Source organism: Herpailurus yagouaroundi, unplaced genomic scaffold (assembly GCF_014898765.1).
Source record: "Herpailurus yagouaroundi ecotype Mexico unplaced genomic scaffold, PumYag 250, whole genome shotgun sequence".
In the NCBI taxonomy this organism is placed as follows: Eukaryota; Metazoa; Chordata; class Mammalia; order Carnivora; family Felidae; genus Herpailurus; species Herpailurus yagouaroundi.
In genome coordinates, this window is record NW_024412467.1 from 10,212,081 (window position 1) to 10,234,622 (window position 22,542).

At 47.7% G+C, this 22,542-nt stretch overlaps 2 protein-coding genes and 1 non-coding gene across 14 annotated transcripts in view; 2 read left to right on the forward strand and 1 right to left on the reverse strand.

The window, feature by feature from the left end:
* Nucleotides 1-12,700, forward strand: part of ATXN1 (ataxin 1) — a 427,925-nt gene extending 415,225 nt beyond the window's left edge. For all 11 annotated transcript variants that reach the window (XM_040460438.1, XM_040460442.1, XM_040460439.1 and 8 more), the window contains one exon: nucleotides 4,779-12,700. In XM_040460438.1, the coding sequence (XP_040316372.1) occupies nucleotides 4,779-5,309 (531 nt within the window). In that variant the 3' untranslated portion in view covers nucleotides 5,310-12,700. The remainder of the gene's footprint in view (nucleotides 1-4,778) is intronic.
* LOC121020655 (small nucleolar RNA SNORA40) lies at nucleotides 1,568-1,693 on the forward strand. The gene has a single exon (XR_005786255.1). It is a non-coding gene; the product is annotated as a small nucleolar RNA SNORA40 (small nucleolar RNA).
* A 2,918-nt stretch (nucleotides 12,701-15,618) lies between the features above and the next one.
* GMPR (guanosine monophosphate reductase) overlaps nucleotides 15,619-22,542 on the reverse strand; it is a 44,258-nt gene continuing 37,334 nt past the window's right edge. For both annotated transcript variants that reach the window (XM_040460707.1, XM_040460706.1), the window contains 3 exons: nucleotides 22,163-22,205; nucleotides 19,791-19,950; nucleotides 15,619-16,141 (listed from right to left, as the gene is read on the reverse strand). In XM_040460707.1, the coding sequence (XP_040316641.1) occupies nucleotides 15,961-16,141; nucleotides 19,791-19,950; nucleotides 22,163-22,205 (384 nt within the window). In that variant the 3' untranslated portion in view covers nucleotides 15,619-15,960. The remainder of the gene's footprint in view (nucleotides 16,142-19,790; nucleotides 19,951-22,162; nucleotides 22,206-22,542) is intronic.

Sequence of the window (22,542 nt, forward strand, 5' to 3'; positions counted from 1 at the left end):
AATAGCAGCTTCATCACCCACTTATGTAGGGAGACTGGAATTGTAGGAGTAGATATAAGGCCCCCAGTACTTCACAATTTTCTGAATGATGAAATAAATCCATGAGCTCATGCCATTGGATCTTATTTATTTCAAGTAAACATTTAGCACTGTTGGGGGGCGTGGGAATGTTAAATTCCTCTCTTTTAGTGGGACTATAATAGCTTTGTTCACAGGGGCAGAAATCGGGAGCATATGGAAAGAAAATGGGTTTGGAGGGCCAAAGACTGGGATTAAATCACTATTCCATGATCTTACAGCTAGGATGTTAGGCAAGTGATCTAATCTGTTGGAGATATAGTTTCTTATTTGTAAAATCGGAACAATAGTACCTTTTTTCACTAGTCTATTGTGAGCATAAAGTATTTTTTTTGAAGTCCGTACCTAAATGTTTGACAGGTAGTGGACATTCAAGAATCTTTAGCTCTGTTTACATTATTAAAATAGCCCAGAACAATGAAGTTTTCCCCCCCGATAATATGCACATTTATATGGACTCCTGTTCACACGCACGCTATAGTAATAAGCTTGCATATAAATTCACTCCAGTTGTCCCCTCTATAAATACTATGCCTTTTATGGAGCAAATAAAGTATATCCCTTAATAAGTGTGTGTAGAACCAGATAAATCGTAGTTATCAAAAAAGATTAGATAAACTAGAAAGCCACAATCCATATAAATTACATGGAAATGTGCTACTTTGGAGGTTTGGGGATATTTCATTATTTTTTAAGTTTATTTGTTTATTTTAAGAGAGAGAGAGAGAGAGAGAGAGAGAGAGAGAGAGAGAATCCCAAGCAGGCTCTGCACTGTCAGCACAGAGCCTGACACGGGCTCAAACTCACAAACCATGAGCTCATGACCTGAGCCAAAATCAAGAGTCAGAAGCTTAACCAACTGAGCCACCCAGTCACCCCTAGGTTTGGGGGGTATTTTAATTACTTATGTGTTTGTGTATGTGTGCCTGTGTATAAAATTCAACAGAATGTTTTTAATATTATTATAGTCAATATTACTTTGACTTACCTCCATCTATCATTTTCATTGTTCTTCCTTCTTCCCTGCATCTACAAACTTCCACCTAGATTGATTTTTTTCCTCTACCTAAAGAATACTCCATAGCATTTTCTTTAGTGCAGATCTCTGGTGGTGAATTCTCTTAATTACTATTCATCTGGAAAATGTTTTATTTTGCCTTCATTCCTGAGGGATCCTTTTGCTCAATACAGAATACTTGGTTGGCAATTCTTTTTCTTTAGTGCTTTAAGGATATTCCATTGTCTTCTGGACAAAACAGTTCCATTTTTTTGTCAGTAACTTTTTCATTTAAGGAATTTCACGTGATTCCTCCCACTGTCAGTAATCTTAGTTCTTCCAAAGTCGGAATCACAATCTTCAAAATAGCCGTTTTAAAAAGAACTTGTGTTCAATCCACAATTGTCACTTTCACTGCCAAGTTCTTTCGCTTGGGCTTTTCTGATCTCCACTTGAATATGAATACATCAAAAATTCCCCACCTGTAATCTTTGCACTTGATGTTGGGCTTGCTTAGCTCATAGACAAAGACTTAGACAAGTGGGAAAAACAAATCCTCTTTTGCAACCCAGAACTCATCGTTGAATGTGAGTTTTGATACAGATAAGAAGGAACATGATACTTAAAATAGTCCCTTGGGGCGCCTGGGGGCTCAGTTGGTTAAGCGTCAGACTTCGGCTCAGGTCATGATCTCACGGTCTGTGGGTTCAAGCTCCGCATCGGGCTCTGTACTGACAGCTCGGAGCCTGGAGCCTGCTTCCGATCCTGTGCCTCCCTCTCTCTCTGCCCCTTCCCTGTTTGCACTCTGTCTCCCTCTCTCACCCAAAAATAAATAAACATGAAAATAATTTACAAAAATAAAAATATTTTTCCTACTTAGGGGTTAGACCTTCTTGAATCTGTGGATTGTTGTCTCATACCAATTTTGGAAAATTTTTAGCAGTTATCTCCTAAAAAATGTCACTTCTGCCCCGTGATCTCTCTCTCCTCCAGGTGGAATGCAATTTATTTGTCTGTTGGGTCTTCTCCGTGTGTCTTCTGTGTCTCTCCTATGTCCTCTGTGTCCGTGATTTTTGTGTCTCTGTGTCTCGTTCTGCATGGCTTCTTCCGAAGCTCAAATTCAGGAATCCAGTTCATAGGTTCTGTCATCAGCCACATTTATTCTGTTGTAAAATTCATTGCGTTTTTTATTTTAGTGAATATATGTTTCTTCATTCTAGAATTTCCATGGATCTTTGGAACACAGGTTCTAGATCTCTACCAAAATCCTCAAGCTTGTCTTTAATCTCCTTAAATACTATAAGCATAGGTTATTTTTTTAAATATTTTTTGAAGTTTATTTTTGAGAGAGAGTGTGTGTGTCCATGAGCAGGGGAGGAGCAGAGAGAGAGAGGGAGAGAGAGAATCCCAATCAGGCTTCACGCTGTCAGTGCAGAACTAGATGCAGGGCTCTCAATCTCACAAACCTGTGAGATCATGATGCCGACTGAGCCACCCAGGAACCCCCCTTTTTTTAAGTCTTTTTAAAAAATGCTTATTTATTTTTGAGGAGGGAGGGGCAGAGAAAAGGAGACAGAATCCTAAGCAGCCCCCACTGTCAGCGCAGAGCCTGATGCATGGCTCAAACTCACAAATGGTAAGATCATGACCTGAGTCTAGGTCATTTTAATGTCTCCGTATCTGATGATCCTACATCAGAAGCCCCCGAGGGTCTGTTGCTATTATCTGTTATTTCTACTGGTTTTTTATTCACATCCTCTGGTCTATTTGTGGACCTCATCCCTCTTTTTTAGTTGAATGTCTTTTATTTGGAAATAATTGCAAATAATTATTTTTACTTGGAAACAATTCAGACCTTACCCTGATTTTAGGGGCTAGGATGATTAAAATCTGAGCTTCAGACTTTGAGAAGGCCTGTCTGCTTCTGGCTCACCTCACTTCTAGAGTGTAGAGCACTTTGGAGTCACAGCCCAAAAGAGTGGAGCTCACCAGAGAGCATCCTCCCGTTGATACACCTGAAGGGTACCCTGAATTTCATTCCCTTCTCCTCCCCACCCCCACCATGCTCTTGAGATTACAAAAAGTCCAGACCACTTGGTTTTGAAACTATTCCAGTTTGGAATGTGCAAATGGCCTTGGAGGAAAATAGCCCTAAACACCAGGTTTAAATCTCTAGACTGTCACCCTTTCCCTGAACCTTCCCCGGTGATTTTTCACTACCTTATTTTCTGTCTAGTGCCATAAGAAATAGTTTTTTTACATTTTGCCCTTAGTTTTTGTTTACTTGGGTTTTGTTCAGAGTATTTGGTTGTCCTCAGCGAGAAGATTGGTCCGAATTACCTATTCTGTTACTTCTAGAAAAGCCACTGAAAATTGCCTCTTTAAAACGACTTCATTGGTTTTTTTTTTCTTTTTTGTGTAGCATAAAGTTGAAGAAAATAAATTTCTAGGAAAATTAAACCTTTAGAATCTCAAGTGCATTTCAGCCTTACTTAATGGCAACAGTAAGACCTTCACTGGACAGTTTGCAAACCCCTACACCCACTGTCTCCTTGCCTTTTGTTCATGTATCTCCACTTCCAGGAATGTCTTCTCCTTGCATCCACACCTGTACTCCACCCTGATTATTTTTTAAAACTTAGCACAGTGTATTCGACTTCCTTAATCACCTCTTCTTCAAACCGGTCTATGCCTTTTCTCTGCCCTCCAACAACTTAATATTGTAGTAAAGTATTATCACCCTACTTGCCACATTGATTGGCAGTTACTACGTTCCTGGACCTCTTCTGCCTGCTTGATTGTGACCTACTCTGGGACCAGGACTTTTTCAGCTTATTTACTTAGCATAGTGCATGCATAGCACATGGTGGCAGAGGAAACAGCAGCTTTTGGGAGGATAGTGAGCGCCCCCCATTTTGGGGAGTGGTTTTCAAACCAATGCACAGCCTGATTTGAGTACCTGGAACTTGACCTTGGACGGGCCAAGTACTTGCTCTCTCTGCCCAGTTTACCCTCTCCTCAACACTGCCCACCCCTCAATCCTCTCAAAATGCTGCCCAGCCTTCAGGGTCCCAGGAAAACGGGGAAGCCCTGCCTGTTTCCTCCAGCCTTCACCGGCTCTGCTGTCCCCAGGTTTTGAGTACACGGCTCATTTATCCGATAAATATTTATTAAGCTTCAGCCATACACCAAGTCTCCTTTTAGGGGCCAGGGATACAGTGATATAAACAGGTAAGTGCTGCCTGGTGGACCTTACATACAGCCTCATTCTGATTCCTAATCAGCTCTGTCATACGTGAGAGTGGCATTTGCCCAGTGAGCGGAGAAAGTGCAAGACTGTATCTTGTGCTCCAGGGCTGAACACTGAGCACCTGTTCCATTGCCCTTGGGGGCCGATCCATTTGTTTTAAGGGAGGCCAGCTATAGAGCTGATACTCAGTAAAATGATACTGTGAACACTAAATGGACTTTTTTTTTTTTTTTACTGGCTTCTACCCAGCACCTATATATGGTAAATACAGGTACAGCAAAAAATTAAGGGCCTCATTTGCGTGTGTTGGCGGATGAGGATCGCGGAACAGTCTTATTCCCTCCCCCGCCCCCCTTTGGCTTAGGCACGTGGGCGTGTATGAATTAAAACAAGACTAAAATGTCTTCATTTGTTTCCTTCTTCTTTGCTCTCTGTCTCTCACTGTCTCCGCAGGTCAGCGTGGAGGTTTTGGTAGAGTACCCTTTTTTTGTGTTTGGACAGGGATGGTCATCCTGCTGTCCAGAGAGAACCAGCCAGCTCTTTGATCTGCCGTGTTCCAAACTCTCTGTTGGGGATGTCTGCATCTCACTGACCCTCAAGAACCTGAAGAACGGCTCTGTTAAAAAGGGCCCGCCCGTGGATCCGGCCAGCGTCCTGCTGAAGCATTCAAAGACGGACAGCCTGGCGGGCAGCAGACACAGGTACACGGAGCAGGAGAACGGCATCAACCAGGGAAGCGCCCCGATGCTGTCCGAGAACGGCGAACTCAAGTTTCCAGAAAAAATAGCATTGCCTGCAGCGTCCCTGCTCACCAAAATCGAACCCAGCAAGCCCACGGCAACCAGGAAGAGGAGGTGGTCGGCGCCGGAGACCCGCAAACTGGAGAAGTCGGAAGACGAGCCACCTTTGACTCTTCCTAAACCTTCTCTAATCCCTCAGGAGGTTAAGATTTGCATCGAAGGCCGGTCTAACGTAGGCAAGTAGAGGCAGCGTGGGGAAAGGAAATTCGGCTCTCCCTTATTTGTATCCAGATTACTGTACTGTAGGCTAAATAACACAGTATTTACATGTTACCCTCTTTAGGTTTCTGTTATAACCTTGTCATTAGAGTTACAGCTGGTGTTGCAGCAGGAGACCGGGGCACATGCTTTTCCAGGAGTGACAGCGGCAGGTGGGGGGGAGGGGGGAAGGGCAGGGCCCGCGCAGGCTCCGGGCGTCCTGGGAGAAAGGAACGTGGCTTCCGAGCACCTGCCTTTTCCAGCTGCAGGGAAGCCGCGGCCCGGGCGCTGACTTCCGCCGGTTTCCTGTGCAGGTTCTGCGGGCAGGGAGCTGCCGGGGAGGGGAGGAAGGGGGCGTGTGGGCGTGCACTTGGGGGGCGCGGGTGCAAGGCGGGGGTGGAGGGTGTCTCCTTCCCTCTGCCTCCCTCTGCCTCCCTCTCTCTGGCACTGGCCTGGAGGTCCCGCCAGCAGGGCAGGGTCCTGGCGAGGGCCTCACGTGCAAAGCAAACATCAGGAACCCGGGTGCAGGGCCTGCTAGAGAGGCGTCCGACAGCAGACGGAAAGCCAACCGTGTAAAAGGACCTTTTTTTTTTTTCCCCTCCAACATATTTTACAATAAAAGCAACTTTTAATCCTATAGAGATATATTTCCCCCTATGGGGCCTGACTGCACTGATATTTTTTTAGAGCAACTGCCACACGTGGGATTTCGTTTCTGCTTTACCAAGTGCAGTGATGTCGCCCGGGTGTCACGGTGGGCAGCGCAGCTTGGCGCTCCGCGCGGCGGGGGGCGGGGGCGGGGGCGGGGGCGGGGCGCTGCGGGGGAGCGGACCGCCCACTCTGGATTCTGTGCAGTGTTAGGAAAACCAATCAGGTTATCACATTGACTTCGCTCAAACCGCCCTGCCGAGAGCCGCGGAAGCGCTCCTCATTGGGTTTGCAAAATCTGGTCTTTTAACTCTAGTACTGTTTATAGTTCATGACTATGGACAACTCGGGTGCCACGGGTGCCACTTTTTTTCAGATTCCAGTGTGACGTGAGGAATTAGATTTTGAAGATGAACATATATATATTACTATCTCTAAGCACTTAAAATGCTGTTCACACTTTATTACCAAGCATCTTGGTCTATCATTCAACAAGTACTGTATCTCCCTTTAAACTCTTTGGGAAGAAAAAAACAAAACAAAACAAAAAAAATATATAAGTTGCTTTCTTTTTTTTTTTTTTTTTTTTCAACACTGTAACTACATTTCAGGTCTGCAGAGTTTCTCACGAGCAAGATATTGGAAGTTTCAATGTGGTTTAAAGGGATGAATGTGAATTATGAGCTAGTATGTGACAATGAATGACCCCCAAGTACAGCCTGACAGGATGTACTTTTCACTTTGATGTTTGAGAAAGAAGTAAAGGCATATATGCAGAGCTGGCAGAGAAACTGAGAGAAAAGGTATGGAAAAAAGAATACTCATTTTTGTCCAGTGTTTTTCTTTGTAAGATGAACTTTTAAAAAACCTTGCGATTTGCACATCTTGAGTTTATAATTTGTGTGATATTCCTGCAGTTTTTATCCAATAACATTGTGGGAAAGGTTTGAGGGACTGAACGAGCATAAATAAATGTAGCAAAATTACTTTCTAACCTGCCTAAACTCTAGGCCATTTTATAAGGTTATGTTCCTTTCAGAATTCATTTTGGTCTTTCTACATCTGTCACAAAAAAAAAAAAAAAAACCAAAAAAACAAAAAAAACCACAAAAAAACAAAAACAAAAAAAAACAGGTCTTAGCAGGACAACTCTGAGAATTTTCTTCAGACTCATTGAGAGAGTTTTCCATAAAGACATTTATATATGTGAGCAAGTTTTTTTAAATTACTTTATTGTTGTTATTAATGTTATTTTCAGAATGACTTTTTTTTTTTTCCATCTGAAATCAAATCGAGATTCAATGTTTGGTACAAACCCAGAAAGGGTATTTCACAGTTTAAGCCTTTCATCCCCAGAGACCTGAAATATTGTTTGTGGGTTTTGGGCGTGTGTCTTAAAGTGCTTTAAAAAAATTACAATAATAAGGTTTTATAAGTAATGAGAAATTTTTAAATATTCTCACTTGGAGTGGCTGCAACTTATCTGAACAAATACTTCATCAGATTTTTCTTTTACTGCTGAAAGTAGTACTTCTTCCATTTTGCAAATTAAAAAAATAATTTCTAATATCAACCCACATTTTGGCCATCTAGTATCTCATTACATTTAGCTCTTACAAGAACTTAATGATATTTATAAACCATTTTCTGGGGTGTACCAAAAACATTTGCATAGGTTTAGAATAGCTAGAACTTTCTTTGGATTTCATTATCCTCTCAGCATGCTAGCAGAGAGCTGGGCGAGCCCATTCTTGCGGTCATACTGCTTGTTTAGAGCTGGTTTTTGTTTTTGTTTTTGTTTTTAAAGTTTCTGCTCAGAGACCTTGCTTAATCTTCCATATATTCTGCTCAGGGCACTTGCGATTTTAGGTTTTGTTTTTCTTTTTGTTTTGTAACCTTTAATGGTAAGAGGAATATGGGGCTGCCATATACACTTCGTCCTCCTCAATACCACTATTCACAGAAACTCACGCGGACGCAGAAACACACATCACCACCTTTCGACTCAACTTCCAGTATTGTGCTAACTGGATCCTCAACACCAACACTAAAAATGGGAAAACATACACGGTTCGGAGCAATAGGAACATCATCGTAATTTTTGTGCTTCTATTTCAGGTATAGGAATTCTTAAATAATTGGTTCTTTCTAAACATCATCCCATTTCACGCTCTTGCTTTTTTAGTGTGTGCAACACTTCCCGTGCCAACAGGTCCGACCAGTGTGCTCTAGGTAAAGCTCATTCCCCATCCGGCCCGTCTTCCCCATTCTGGCCAGAGAAGGGCTGGAGGGAAGGAACCGGGAAGGAGAGCAGCTCCCTCCGTGAGCTCCCCACCACGGATGCTGAGTGCTGGGGAGGGGAGCTTTCAGGAGCCCCATATGTATGTCACCCTGTTGCAGCAAAAGCCAATAAAGGAAGGCTAGGGGACCAGCTTGAGTCCCTCTGTCACCATGAAGAATAGTGAATGTGCAGTGTGGGGAGGAAGCAGGTAGATTCATTTCTAAGGCACACCGTGGAGCAAAGAGAACCAAGATCCACCCATTCTCCAAGGTGTTTTCCAGAGCAGGTGGGTCCCTCCTCGGGTCTGTGTCCTGGAGACTTTGAGCTGTGCCTCAGAGCACGGGTGGGAAGCGTGGCCCGATGTGTGCGTATGCGCTCTGAACATGCAGCCAGTGGCCGTGGAGGGGCCCCTTTGAACAATGGTCACCACTCCTTAGTGGCAGCTTTCCCTTCAAATAGGAAGAACATCCCAAGGACAGGGAACCTCCTCTTGTTGGCAGACATTGGCCAGCTCCTGTGTAGCAAACATGACAATGAGAAGCATAGAAATTCTTCAGTGCCGTGCAGCTCACAAGGACCAGCCGTGTGCCTCTGTACTATGTCCGCTTGGCAATATCTACTGACAACCATCTTCTGTTCTTTCTTTCCTGTTTTCCATTTCTAAACTAATAACAGCAGGCCTTTTGCGTTTACAGTGGAACACAATCACCAAGAAATCAGTCAGGGCGAAAAGAAAAAAAAAAAAAAAGAAACCAACAATCAAGAACCTCTCTTTCTAGGGATTTCTAAATACATTAAAGGACTGTTCCTTAGAATGTTTAACGTAAGAATTATTTCAGTTTGTTTGGGCCACATTGCGGGGGCGGGGGGAGATACAAAGATGGATGCCACTTACCTCAAACCTTTTAAAGTGGAAATCCAAATTGCATTTTTGTTTGGACTTTCAGAATCATTTTCGATGTCGGTCAATTTTTTGTTTTGTTTTGTTTTGCCCAACTCAACCCAGTTGGGTGTGGGAGGATTGAATTTTTTTTTTTTTTTTCGTTGCTGTGGATCCCATTTCTAAGTCTGAATTGTGACCCGCTATGTTTTCTGTTAGGTGAGTGTGTTGGGTTTTCCCCCCACCAGGAAGTGGCAGCACCCCCTTTTCCCCTACAAGGAACTCTGCGGAACCTTTCTCACCTCTTACTCAGGGACGGGGCTGGTGTGTGTGTGGTACACTGACGTGTCCAGAAGCAGCACTTTGCTGTGGAGGAGGCTTGTACAATTTCAAGGAATGTTTGGATTTCCTGCATCTTGTGGATTACTCCTTAGATACTGCATAGATTGCAATATAATGCTGCATGTTCAAGATGAACAGTAGCTCCTAGTAATCATACAATTTACTCTTTGCACATAGTTTGATCTTTACTGAAATGTGTTGCCAAAATTTATTTTTGTTGTTGTAGCTTTGGAATTTTTTTTTTTGTCTGTTTTTTAAGGAAACAATTGACAATACCCTTTAACATCTGTGACTACTAAGGAAACCTATTTCTTTCATAGAGGAAAAAAAAATCTCAAAATGCTTTTGAAGACACTAATGCCATGTATTTCAGATGTGGGAGAAACAGCAGAGTTCTTGGACAGGAGGCCAGGCTTTGTGAGCCGTGTTGGTTGTCATGGCTACTGTTTCGTGAACCGCACGCAGCTCAACAAACTGGTCTGTTCTCTCCCAGAACCCTTTGCATTTCTATTTCCTAGTCACCCATGATGATTCCAGGTGGAAGAAGGGCCCGCAGTCTCGTGGCCCAATCCGGCGCCTTCAGCGGTGATATAAAAGGAAAGGAAATTACGCTTTTTATTTTTTAAAGTGGAGTGGGGGCCTTTGCTTCCACCTTTGTGTTTTTAACCCAGATTTTCTGAAATAGAGAATTTAGGAACACATCAAGTAATAACTATACAGAAAATATACTTTTTTATAAAGCACATGCCTATGCTATTGTGTTGGGTTGGTTTCCTCTCTTTTCCACGGACAGTGTTGTGTTTCTGTTGATAGGGAAACTCCAAAGAATTTGCACACCTCCACTCCGGAGCTGAGATTTCTTTTACATAGATGACCTCGCTTCAAATACGTTACCTTACGGATAGGATCTTTTCTTGTAGCACTATACCTTGTGGGAATTTTTTTCTTTCTCTCTCTCTCTCTCTCTCTCTCTCTCTTTTTTTTAAATGTACACCTAATTTGAGAAGCTGAAGAAGAAAAAATTTTGAAGCACTCACTTTGAGGAGTACAGGTAATGTTTTCAAAAATTGCACAAAAGAAAAATGAATGTCGAAATGATTCATTCAGTGTTCGAAAGACATGGATCTGTTGAAACAATGAGTTTCATACCTTGTTTGTAAAAACAGAAAAAAAGCATAAAGGTTGAAAGTTACATGTTTTTTTTTTTTTTTTGTTTTTTTTTTTTTTTTGGTTTTTTTGTATATAGAAATTTGTCATGTCTAAAATTATCAGACTTGTGTGGTTATGGCCTGGAAGAATTACTAGGTAAAAGGCTCTTAAACTATACCTACGCTTCCTTTATGTTTTTGTTACATAGAGCCCTCTTCGGAGGGAGGGCAACTCTGTATTCTGAAATTTGAGAATACTGTTCATTCCTGTGCTGAAAGTACTTCTCTGAGCTCCTTTCTTGGTTTAAACTCTCAAGCCATTGCAACTCCTTTTTCTTCAGAGATCTTGTTTCACATTGTCAGCACTTCCTGTTTCAATAAACCCAAAGAATATAATCCTGAACAAGAAGTGTTTGTAACAAGGGATCCTAGCTACCAGTAAAACAGAACTCATTATGAGGACAAAAAAAAAAAAAAAAAAAAAAAAAAAAAAAAAAAAGAAAATTGCACCTTTTTTTCTCCCCCCCCCCCCCCCCGCACCTCATTTAAATGGGGGGTATAAACAAGAATTTCAATTGCAATGCTTCATTTTACTTTAATTTTGGGGTTTTTTTCTTTCATCTTAAGGCCAAAATACCCAGTAAAACACGGAACAACTTCTCAGAAGAGTCCTATTCTGTCCCAGACACAAAGCAGCCAGCAGAAACTGGACAGCTGTGGGGACATTGAACAAACCCACCTACAGTTCTTAAATTCAGAATCTCAGCCCCTCCCTTACCATTCAATGCAACGTTTCTGGTAGCTGACATTCACCTGTACGATGGCGGGAGGGAACAGTGGCTTCAGTTTTTCACGTCCTTCGTGACTTGCGTACAAATGGTTCAGCTGTATTAAGATTAAGTGCATTTGGCCAATAGGTAGAATCGACACAGCAACAGTCTCTAAGAATTTCCGTCACTTTTCTTATCCGAAAGGACTCGAGTCTTCCACTGCAGATAATCGAAGACTTCACCCAAGTTTTCTTCCCCTTTAGTTTTGTTTGTTTGCTGTCTGGATGGCCAACGAGCCGGTCTCCTTTTCCATGGCCAGTCTGAAGGTTTGCGTTGGAAGTGCTGCTTACAGCATTCCTTGCCGGGCTAATATACCGTCCTCCGGGAATATCAAGTCTGACGTGACTGACGCTGGCTTAGAGCTGTGTCTTTACACGGCCGTTATCAAGAAGCTGGGCGTGTACGTTTCCTCTGGTTCTTCCAGAAACCACTGCTCTTATTATCTGGTCCAGGAATGGGGTCAACTGTTCAGTCCGTGAGCATTTAGGTTGACACCTATACATTCGGTCCCGCGAATACTGCCCTTTTGGGGTGGTTTCTTCCAGCTCGGTGTTCACCTGTAAACCCATTTAGGGTCAAGTGAATGGAGGTCTCGGGAGAGCCCTGCCAGTATTCGTGGTGGCCTTGGTTTAAGACAGTCCTAACTTCTGGCCAGTGGGGCCCTGGCCCCAGAGCCATCTCTGAGATTCGTATCACTGTTTTACTATCAGATCATTACCCACCAAACTTCCAATCGTATGCCTCCCACCGGCCAAGGGAAAAGAGACACCAGAACTTTGGGGCAATATCAGACTGACACGGCCAGTACAGAGGAGAACTAGGGAAGGAATGTTTTGCACCTTACTGAAAAGAAAACTTTTAAGTGCATACATAGTTAAGAGCTTTTATTGTGACAGAACTTTTTTCCATATGCGTGCATACTCTCTGTAATTCCAGTGTAAAATATTGTACTTGCACTAGCTTTTTTAAAACAAATATTAAAAAAAAAATGGAAGAATTCATATTCTATTTTCTAATCGTGGTGTGTCTATTTGTAGGATACACTCGAGTCTGTTTATTGAATTTTATGGTCCCTTTCTTTGATGGTGCTTGCAGGTTTTCTAGGTAGAAATTATTTCATTATTATAAGAAAACAATGTTTGATTCAAAATTTGAACAAAATTGTTTTAAACAAATTGTCTGTATACCAGTACAAGTTTATTGTTTCAGTATACTCGTACTAATAAAAATAACAGTGCCAATTGCAAATGTGTGTCCTTGCCTCTGTCAGGTGTTTCAAGACAAAGGTTGAGAAAAGAATGGTAACCCCCCCCCCCCCCCGCCAGAATTAGCCCCGCTGTGATCGCCGGGTCCCCTTGCAGTGGGGAGTGGATGCAAGGCATTGCCTTTCCTAGGAATGCTTTTCGGGGAGGTGGGGGAGGAAGGCTTGGCCATGCAGGAGATGAGAGCCGGAGATAAAAGGCACGTTTCAACACCCGCTTTGGGCTTATTCAGTTCACGTTTAGTTCCTCCTAGCTGAACAATGCTGTTTACAAGAGATCTTTGTTTCTAGACAGCATTTGGCAGCTTCACGGGACTCCAGTGGCCTTGCTACACACTGGTTAGTGGTCCCAAGGTGGAAAGTTCCTTCGAATTTCCTTTAGCTCATGCCTGTTAAAAAAAAACTCAGCAAGCCAGGGGGACCTCCTGGCATGCGGAAAAGGAGCCCCCATTTGTCTCAAGAGCGCCGCTCGGTAGGTTTCCCCTGTGTCCGCTCTCAGGGAGATGCGGCTTAGTTACCCCAGAAACTAATTCCCTGGGGTCCCATGCCGGCGGCGGCGCCCCCCCCCCGCCCCCCATCTGCACGTGTGGCTATCAAATCCTTCTGCAGAGACGTAAGGGAGTTCTCAGTGCTAAATTCAGGGTTCTCACTGAGCCCAGGGAGGAGCGGGTAACCTCTTTCCTCTTGCTGTCCTCCTGGTTAGATGTTTGGGGGCGGGGAGCTCGCCAAGACTCTCCTCTGGGGACTTGGCATTGAGGCCCCGATGAGCTGTGAGCATTAGTGTTCACGGTGCTCAAGGCACCGGGGGGGGGGGGGGGGGCCGGGGGACCTTGCAACCCACGAGGGGGTCCTGCCCCTCCCTCCAGGGCGGTCTGGACGGACGTGCCACGTGCTACGGGCAAGTCTGGGGAAAGCAGCCTGAATCACCGCCTTCCCCGCTGATGTAATACTCGATGCTTACGGTTCTGAGAGGTTGAGGCCCAGTGGCTACAGACTTGGCTCCAATGTTCACACGAGGGGAAAAGCGGTGTCACGTGCGGCAATGGGACGGGCCTCGAAACCACCAGATGCATAGCAGGAACGGCCCCTGGTGAACGGCGTCTCACTCGCGGACACCTTCCGGCACCCACTCCTGCACCGGAAGGCCTGGGGGCGGCGGTTGAACACTCGGGCACCCAGCGCCGCACCTGATACCCCATCCGGGTCTCCCCGGGGCCCAGCGCTACTGGAGGCAGAGATGCACGTACGAAGGCAAAGCACGACGGGGCCTTCGAGGAGCTTTTTGCAAAATCTCTGCTTCCGGTGATTCGCTTCCCTCAACACTAGCTCAGCAAGGGACCTGCCTCCAGCAGGTGGAAACCAAGAGCAAAGAGGGTACAAAATCTTTACACAAGATGGATAAGGCAGGCACAGGCCTCTGCAAAGACCACAGCCCGTACTGGGTTGATGGGCATCCCGGTCCCAGACCCCTCTGCGTGTAGCACCGCAGCCGGATGTAAGAGGGGGACAGCGGTGAGCCCAGGCTAAGCAAGGGGTGCCCAGAAACGTCCCTTACTACCGCTAGTACATCTTGCATGGATTTCTTTAAGATCTCCCTTCTTTTACTTCTCTCCTTTATTGCAACAGAGAATCTCTTAAACTCACGAGCTTGAGTAGAAACCATCTTCCACAGGAACAGTGTGGGACTCAAACCTCAGACAAGCAAACGGAAAACATGGGGTGCCTCCAGCAAAACCCCACATCTTGCTCTATGTTGAAACAGCCTCCGGACCCTCCTCATCTCAAACGTGTAGCCAATTCACGTTTCCACAAGTACAATAACTATTCCTAATGGAGTCAGGGGCGAAAAGTTTTACAATAGCGTTGAAGGTGCTGAACCCATCAATGCGTTCTTAGAAAACTACAAACGGATGGATAGTTTCCTGGAACATTATGGTTTCGATGGATTCTTTGTATGGTGTCCGTCACCGTGGACATCGGGGTCCTTACCACGGTAGCACTGTGTGATCCTTCTCTATTCCAGGAGAGTCACTTAATTTTTTAAAGGAAAATGCACTCTCGCGTCTGCTTCTCTAAACCTTGTTTAAAAGAAAAAGTAAAACTTCCTGGTCTGCGTATACTTTCCAGTCTTAATCCTCAAGCAATGCCTCAAAAGAAGTGGCCACTGTTAACAAATCCACGTTCATGGTTTCAAGTGCCATAGTGGACACTCCTCCAAGGCCCGGGTCCTTTCTCCCAGAAAATACCATTGTCACCAGTGAACTGACCACTTTACAATAATACCTTTCTTGAGAATATCGATGGCCCCGAGAAGGGAATAATTCTCACTCCTAATTGAAGTCAATGACTTTTGGGAAGCCACAGGTCAAGGTGTTTGCGGTCTTTCAACGGGATTCCACTTGCCCAGGTTTTGGTGGGTGACCTTTCCACCAAACATCCCACGGAGCTTCAAAATAACTTACGACCTAAGAGAGAGGCCAGCCTGACAGGTCGAGACGGAGGAGGGAGGAGATGAAGGGAAAACAAAACGCAATGAAAAGCCGGGACAGGGACAGTGTCCTCAAAGCAGCATCGACCTTATGGTGACAGATACCTGTTCCCAGAAGGCACGTGTAACGCAGGTGGTGAAAACATGCCGCCATGCCTCATGAGTATCTGCACGAAGCCAAGTCTCCAAGTTCCGGTCGGGTGCTTTTGGTTCTTTTCCAGCAACCGAAAGCAGAGGGGGGTTGGAGGGTTACCCTGACAGGCCTGGCCGCCCTCCCCTCCCATGCCCTCCCCTCCCCTCCCCTCCCTTCGCCTCCCCTCTGTGACTGCCAAGAGCTAAGCATGGGAAGTAGGTAGAAAACCCCCAGCTCCCTTGACAACCTGCTTCCTGCAAAGGCAAACTCCAGCACTCCAAGTCTTAAGATAATTGCATTATATTAAAGTGAAACCATTTTTCTTTAAAAAAGGAAGGAAGGAAGGAAGGAAGGAAGGAAGGAAGGAAGGAAGGAAAAGGGGAGTTGAACAATGAGGTTATGAGTTCCAGGCAGCTGGGCTCTGACCACAGACCCGGTCAGCGCCCTGCTTCCGGGGCCCCGGAAGGCACTAGGGGAGCCCCAAAGCCTCCGGACGGCAGGTGGGGGAGCAGGAGGCAGGAGTCCGACATTCAGGAGCAGCCAGAATCTCTGATGTCACAGGAGGAGGTGGGAGAGCAGGTGTGCGTGGAAGCTCCCGTGAGCCAGAAGTCACCGCATCCTCAAGGTTAGCTGAACACCGTGTTGTGCTGTTGCGTCACCCGGATGAACGTCGCCCTCCTGCTGAGCTCCTTGAGTTTGGCGGCCCCCACGTAAGTGCACGTGGACCTCAGTCCCCCAAGAATATCCAGAATAGTGTTTTCTACATCCCCTTTGTAAGGCACTTCCACGGTCTTGCCCTCGGAAGCTCTGGAAGAAAAAGGAAGCTTTTCTTTCTAATCGGTTGTTTCCTCCCCCCCCGTAAGAACCCAGCTGTAATTACTCCCAGCTTTAGCACTTGACACAGCCCCCAAGGCACTCAGGTAGCTCCGTGCCACACCCTCTGACCCCAGTCCCACATTTGCTACAAATGCCGAGCCGGCCACACCAGCATCTCAGATGAATGCGTGCCTCCCATGCGAAACGCGCAGCCTCACTGCTGGCCACCGGGAGCGTCTGGAAAAGGAAAGTCCTCATCAGCAGCCTTGGACGAAGTGACCTTCTCGGCAGTAGCCTCCACTCTGCTCCTTGCTACTCCTCCTTAATTCCTACACCGGCGTCCAGTTGACCCCGAGCCCCACATGCCCAAGGGGAAGAACAGACGTGGCGGATTACCTCTTGAACAGCCTCCCCGCCAACTGCCTACAATTAAGAGGTGAAGGAGATATGCATGCAGACAGTCTCCCACGTACCCCGGTTTGACTCCGCCATGGTGCGAAAGCAGTGCGCACTCAGCAGAAACCATACGTCACATTCCGGACTTGGACAATCCTCACCTGTGATGCAGGCCACTGATGGCCGCAGCTACGTCAGCCCCGGGATCGTGAGGGGTCAACGGTCCCAATACAGTGACCAACCACCCTGCACCTGTATGACCTGTATATACTGTTTTGCAGTAGGGTATTTGACAAATGACACGAGACATTCAACACTTCCTTATTAAAAAGGCCTCGTGTTAGAAGATTCTACCCAACTGAACGCTAACGTGAGTGTTCTGAGCACACGTAAGGTGGGCTAGGCTGAGCTACGACGTCCGATGGGCTAGGTGTATTAAATGGCTTTCAGTTTACGATATTTTTACCTTAAGATGGGTTTATCAGGACATAGCCCCATAAGTCAAGGAAGATCCACAAAATGGACAACTCAAGCCCTGTTAGGCTGCATGGACATACAGTCCAGACTTGCTTCTTGGAGGGGCATTGCAAGAAGGAAATCTCCAATCTATGCAAAACTCTAGCCTTCATGTAAGGCTCGGGCAATCTGGAAATTCTGACAATTAACCAAACGGTGGACTCTTCTTTCCTGGTCTCTTCAACTAGAAAAGATAGTTATCTCTCAATCAGAAATTCATTACCTAGGATTTCAAAACAGCATTAACTCTTGTTGCGCTGAAATCCACACATCGAAGGCTACCCTTAAGTGCAATGAAATCTACCCGCTTAAACCACTGACTAGACCAAGCTGGCCTCAGGGCTGGTTCAGAGCACCAAGCTCTCGGAGCCCGTCACTGGCCACTCCCAAGACGATTCACATCACCACGCTCTGTGACCAGGGACCAACATCTCTGCCCATGCGCCCACGGTGACTGCCATTTTGCTTTTTACAAGAGATTTCCATGGCCTGCCCGGGGCTTGCTGGAAATCATCCAGACTCTCATCGTTGCTTCTCTGCTACCTGGTGATGGCACCTCGTGCAAGTCACTTATTGCTGAAGCCCAAGTCTTCTCATCCGTAAAACGGAGGTACTTTGATCTGTCTCCCAGGGACAGCGTGAGGACTAAATGGTTAATAGCTGGGAAGGAAGCAGCAAGGCATAAACAGCTCTACCTTAATTAAATACAACGTCAAAGGGGGACCATTCTTGTGAGAAGACTGTAAACTGCCGGGGAAAAAAAGAGAAAGAAAGAGGGAGGGAGGCAGAGAGACAGAGAGAGACGGAAAAAAACAGATGCAGCCCGCAGGGCCCAGGCTGCCTCCAGATTGAGGTTCTAATTCCTTCGGCACTTCCCTTTCTTGTCTAATCGGCTTCCAGAACAGTCTTGATATGCTGGAGTCTTCTATTTTCGTTTTGCCTAAACCCTGCTGAAATTACAGATGGGTTTTTCTTTCGGGTCCTTGGCTTCCGTGTGTGCTGTAACCTGGTCTGCCCTTCCCTGTCGACTTTCCTTGGCACCCAAAACGGATGCAACAGCGAGAGGGCAGTAAATGTACTCCAGGCGAGGCGTCTAGCTGTTGCCGAACCACAATGGCTCCGCTTAACGTACCAGCACCCAGCAGACGCCGCACAGGCCCCTGGGTAGGGAGGGTGGTTGCTGGTGAAGCGTGAAGCTCCTGGGCCAGAGGTCCGGGGTGCCACCGAGGCAGCAATCCTCACCCTGACCACCCTCACGAACCATGCCACCTCGCCCATCGGGCACCACGTGGGAGGGACAGCGTCCTCCTGTTCTAACCCAAGTTTCCAGGATGATGGTAGAAGAGTGGTCCCCTATTCCTGTTCCCCACCCTGCCTTCCCTAGGCTGCAGCATCATCGTGATGGAGGTTCCTCTTCCAAAGGAGAAAAAGACTGGAGACAATGGGAATGGACATCGGTCCGCCGGGATCCCACAGAAGCGCAGAACTCTGGCGGAGTCCCCCACACCTCCCACCTGCCCGCCCATGAATCTCAGCGGGGTTCTGGGATCTTCCCTCTGGCTCGATCGCACTCTCCCACAACACCTCCGCATCCCAGATTCTCTAGAGAAGCTTTCAAGTACGGGCCGAACGTAAGAAATAGAGGGTGTCCAGCAGCGAGGGCTTGAGTTTCCATGGATGCAAGACCTTCTGTCCTGTCCGCTCAGTGGGACTTGTCGTCAGGCTGATGCCAACGAGAAGTAATAGCAGCTTCTATGGAACAGGGCCAGGCAACGATTATGTGCTGTCCTAAGGCTCTTAAAACACACATGCAGAGGGGCACCTGGGTGGCGCAGTCGGTTAAGCGTCCGACTTCAGCCAGGTCACGATCTCGCGGTCCGTGAGTTCGAGCCCCGCGTCGGGCTCTGGGCTGATGGCTCAGAGCCTGGAGCCTGTTTCTGATTCTGTGTCTCCCTCTCTCTCTGCCCCTCCCCCGTTCATGCTCTGTCTCTTTCTGTCCCAAAAAAATAAATAAACGTTAAAAAAAAAAAATTAAAAAAAAAAAAAACACACATGCAGACACGTAATATGGAGGCGACACAGAAAATAGCCAGGTTATCTCTTGGGATCGTGGATTTGTAAAACAAAAAGGCAGGAGTCAGCGTGCCTTCCGCGGGGAGCGACACAATTAAATGGCTAAAAATGCCGCCTGTGTCAACCATCAGAGCGTGGAGGCTGTGGACGGTCCCACTGCAGGGGAAACACGGCACCCTTCCGGAAAGGCCTGACCTCCATGCAACGCCGTGCACCACACCTGTTTCACAAGCAACGGGAAACCCATTCTTCAGCCCAGTGCTTGCAGCCTGAACTCATTCCAGGCGAGAGACTGGCAGTTACAGGGCTGGCCGAGCAAAGGCCCAATCGGAAGGACAGGGCAAACACATTCCTGCCCATCCCCTGGAAATCTGGGGTGTCACCTCCCAGACTGGTCGCCCCCTTGTCACATTTCCCGCCCCCCCCCCCGTGCCAAGAGACTTCTGCTTTGCACGTCCTTTGGAGGGCCCCCAACACAGCAAATGCTGGCTGGATAAAAACTGGGACTGTTTAGAAAGAAGCAGGGTACATTCTCTAGCTCCCTCCCACGGCCCATCGGTATCAACAGAACTGATATTCGAGACCTGCTTCCGTCCTGTTTCTGTAAATGTGAGGCCTCAGCCACAGAGGGCAGGCCGCTGGCGCTTCCCCTTACCTGTATTCGGCGACCCCTCCTGCGTGTTTCTTCATCGCGGTTTCGGAGCTCATCCCGTAGAAGAGCTTGAGTTTCTGCCCATTCTTCTCAATCACCTCTCCGGCACACTCAGTGTGGCCCGAAAACATCCCTCCCAGCATGACAAAATCGGCTCCGGCCCCTAAACTCCCAGCAGTGAGGACAAGAAGAAGGCAGAAGAGCTCAGAGAAAACCGCTCGGAGAAAATCGGCTCTAGAAGGATCTACGTGCCACTCCAACTCACCCTTCCTTTGCTCCTAGCGATAATCAGGTGGAGAGTTCAACCTCTCCCTTTTTGGAGAAAGTTAAGAAGTGAAGATGGGCACTGGACACCCAGAGAGAGAAATGCTGCCCACCGCTGATGATCGGGGGCTAACGCACTAGAAAATCCTTGATGGTAACTGACGGTCAACTTGACCACCTTCCAAGCAGAGGTCTAAGTCTGGTCATCAGAGCAGCCTTGAGAATGGGGCAGCATTTTCCCCAGCGTGTTGCCTAATCTCCTCCTCCACAGTCACTCCTCTGGTGTTCCCAACAGACATCTGGTCTACCTTGGGCCATCAGCACTCTCAACACTCTGCCTGTGTCGATCACAAAAGACCTCAGGAACAGACTGAAACTCCTACCCTGGAGACGGGGTATTAAGAAGAAACACCTGGGGCTCCTGGGTGGCTCTGTCAGTTAAGTGTCTGACTTCGGCTTAGGTCATGATCTCGTGGTTTGTGGGTTCGAGCCCCGCGTCGGGCTCTGTGCTGACAGCTCAGAGCCTGGAACATGCTTCGGATTCTGTGTCTCCCCGTCTCTCGGCCCCTCCCCTGCCCATGCTCTGTCTCTCCCTGTCTCTCAATAATAAATAAATGTTTAAAAAAAACTTAAAAGAAAAAAAAAAAGAAACCGAAATACTACACACGTATGGCACCGAAGCTGCCTCTCCAGTGTTTATCACAGGGCACGGCACACGGTCGACCTAGAGTAACTAGTCAAGAAAGGAAAAGGCGTGTGTCGAAGAACTAGAAATCTCACCGTTACCCATCCCGTTCCCGGATGGCTGTGCAGTATCTCCACTGACTATGAACTTGAGGCCTATGGAGGGTTTACATCCAGAACACGATGACATCAGGGTTCAGATGGATTCAGTAATTAGGATAAAGGGCAAGGAGGAGCAGCAAGCATAGGAACCCCTGAAAAGTGGTCCTGACCTCTTCCATGGGGTCATGGGCACATTTACGGGAGGACTGTGGGATCTGCATTAGGCAGGCCGGGGCCTTCTGTTCAGCGTCTCAGAGAACCAGGCCCTGCAGGGCTGGCCCCCTGGCCTGACATCAGACAAGCTGCACACAACGGGCCCCTTCTACCTGGTGACAAGACTTACAGGTCCTTCACTCCAGGGTCCCTAACCTGAACGCTGGATCCTTGGCCCCTCCTGCCGTGACCTTAAGGGGGCAGAGGAAAACTAGCATCCAGCCAGGCCTTCCACTGACCACCAGAGGGGATCCCCCAAACCAGGAACTGTTATCTACCGGGCATCTTCTTAACGACCAGTCACTTACCGACCAGGAGTGCCAGCTCCTACTCTGTGTGGGGAGCCCAAGCCGGAGCACCCAGGCAGCAAGTACACTGGGTGCAAAAATCAGTAACAAAAACGTCTTTGGCTAACAGGGGTGAGCCCAGTAGTGTAGGGGGGGTGTCCTGACTCTCCCTGCTCTGCAGCGGCCTGTGGGACCCCGACCTCGTCACTCACTTCTCAGGGCCTCGGCCTCAACTATCAAGTAGGCACCCTGGATTACACAGAGATGCCCCCTAGGTTCCCTTCCATAACCAACACGCTTGATGAACCAGCTCTGACTGACGGACGTAGTTGGCCACGGGTAAGCGGCGAACGGAGGGCACAGCACGGGGAGGCGCTGCCTGCCTATTGCTTTCCCAAGGAAAAGCCACGTGGCCCCGGCTGCCCCCTGCTGGGAAACAGGCGCCTCGGCCTGTGGGGACAAAGTGCTGGGGAGGGGGCGGGGGTGGGCTCTGGTCCCTCCCAAAAGATTCCCCCTACTTCAGTCCTGGAGACCCTCCCTGAGGTCACTCTGGGCCCGATACTGGCTTCTTCCCCGGCACCCTGAGCCTTCTACACCTGGCTTGTAAGGATGTCACCCGCGTCTATACCCCAGGATGCCGGCTGGGTCTGCTCAGCCACCAACCAGAACCAAGCCCACATGGGGACTGTGGCCAATCGGGGCCGAAATCCAGGGATAGGAAACTCAGCCCAGGCTCAGAATTTCCCCAACACGCCCCGCCTCTTCATTCAGATTCCCATCAGAGGCTCTGGGGGAGCTCCCTGCCCTCCCTCCCTGTCCCCTTACCAAAGGCTTTGGCGACATCTCCTGGACAAGTGCAGCCTCCGTCCTTCGAAGAGGAAAAAGCAAGGAGAGGGCGTCAGCGGGGTGCTCAGCCAGGATGTCCCCTCCCCTGGGGTGACTCGGTCATCCGGAGGTGATATCCGGGCGCACCCCAGCCAAGGGCAAGCCCCCAGCCAAAAACAGCGACCCTCAGAGCCCGAACCCAGCACTCCCGGGTTACCGTGTTCTGACTCAGTTTGCTCCCGTTTGCACCTTCTGTTTGCACCTTCCGTCCCCCCCCTCCAAAACCCTGCCGTGTTACCCCTCGGGGTCTGCCTTGCCCTGGAAGCCCTGGGCAGGAGCTGCTCTGAGACCTCGCCCAAAACAGAAGGTGCAAACGGGAG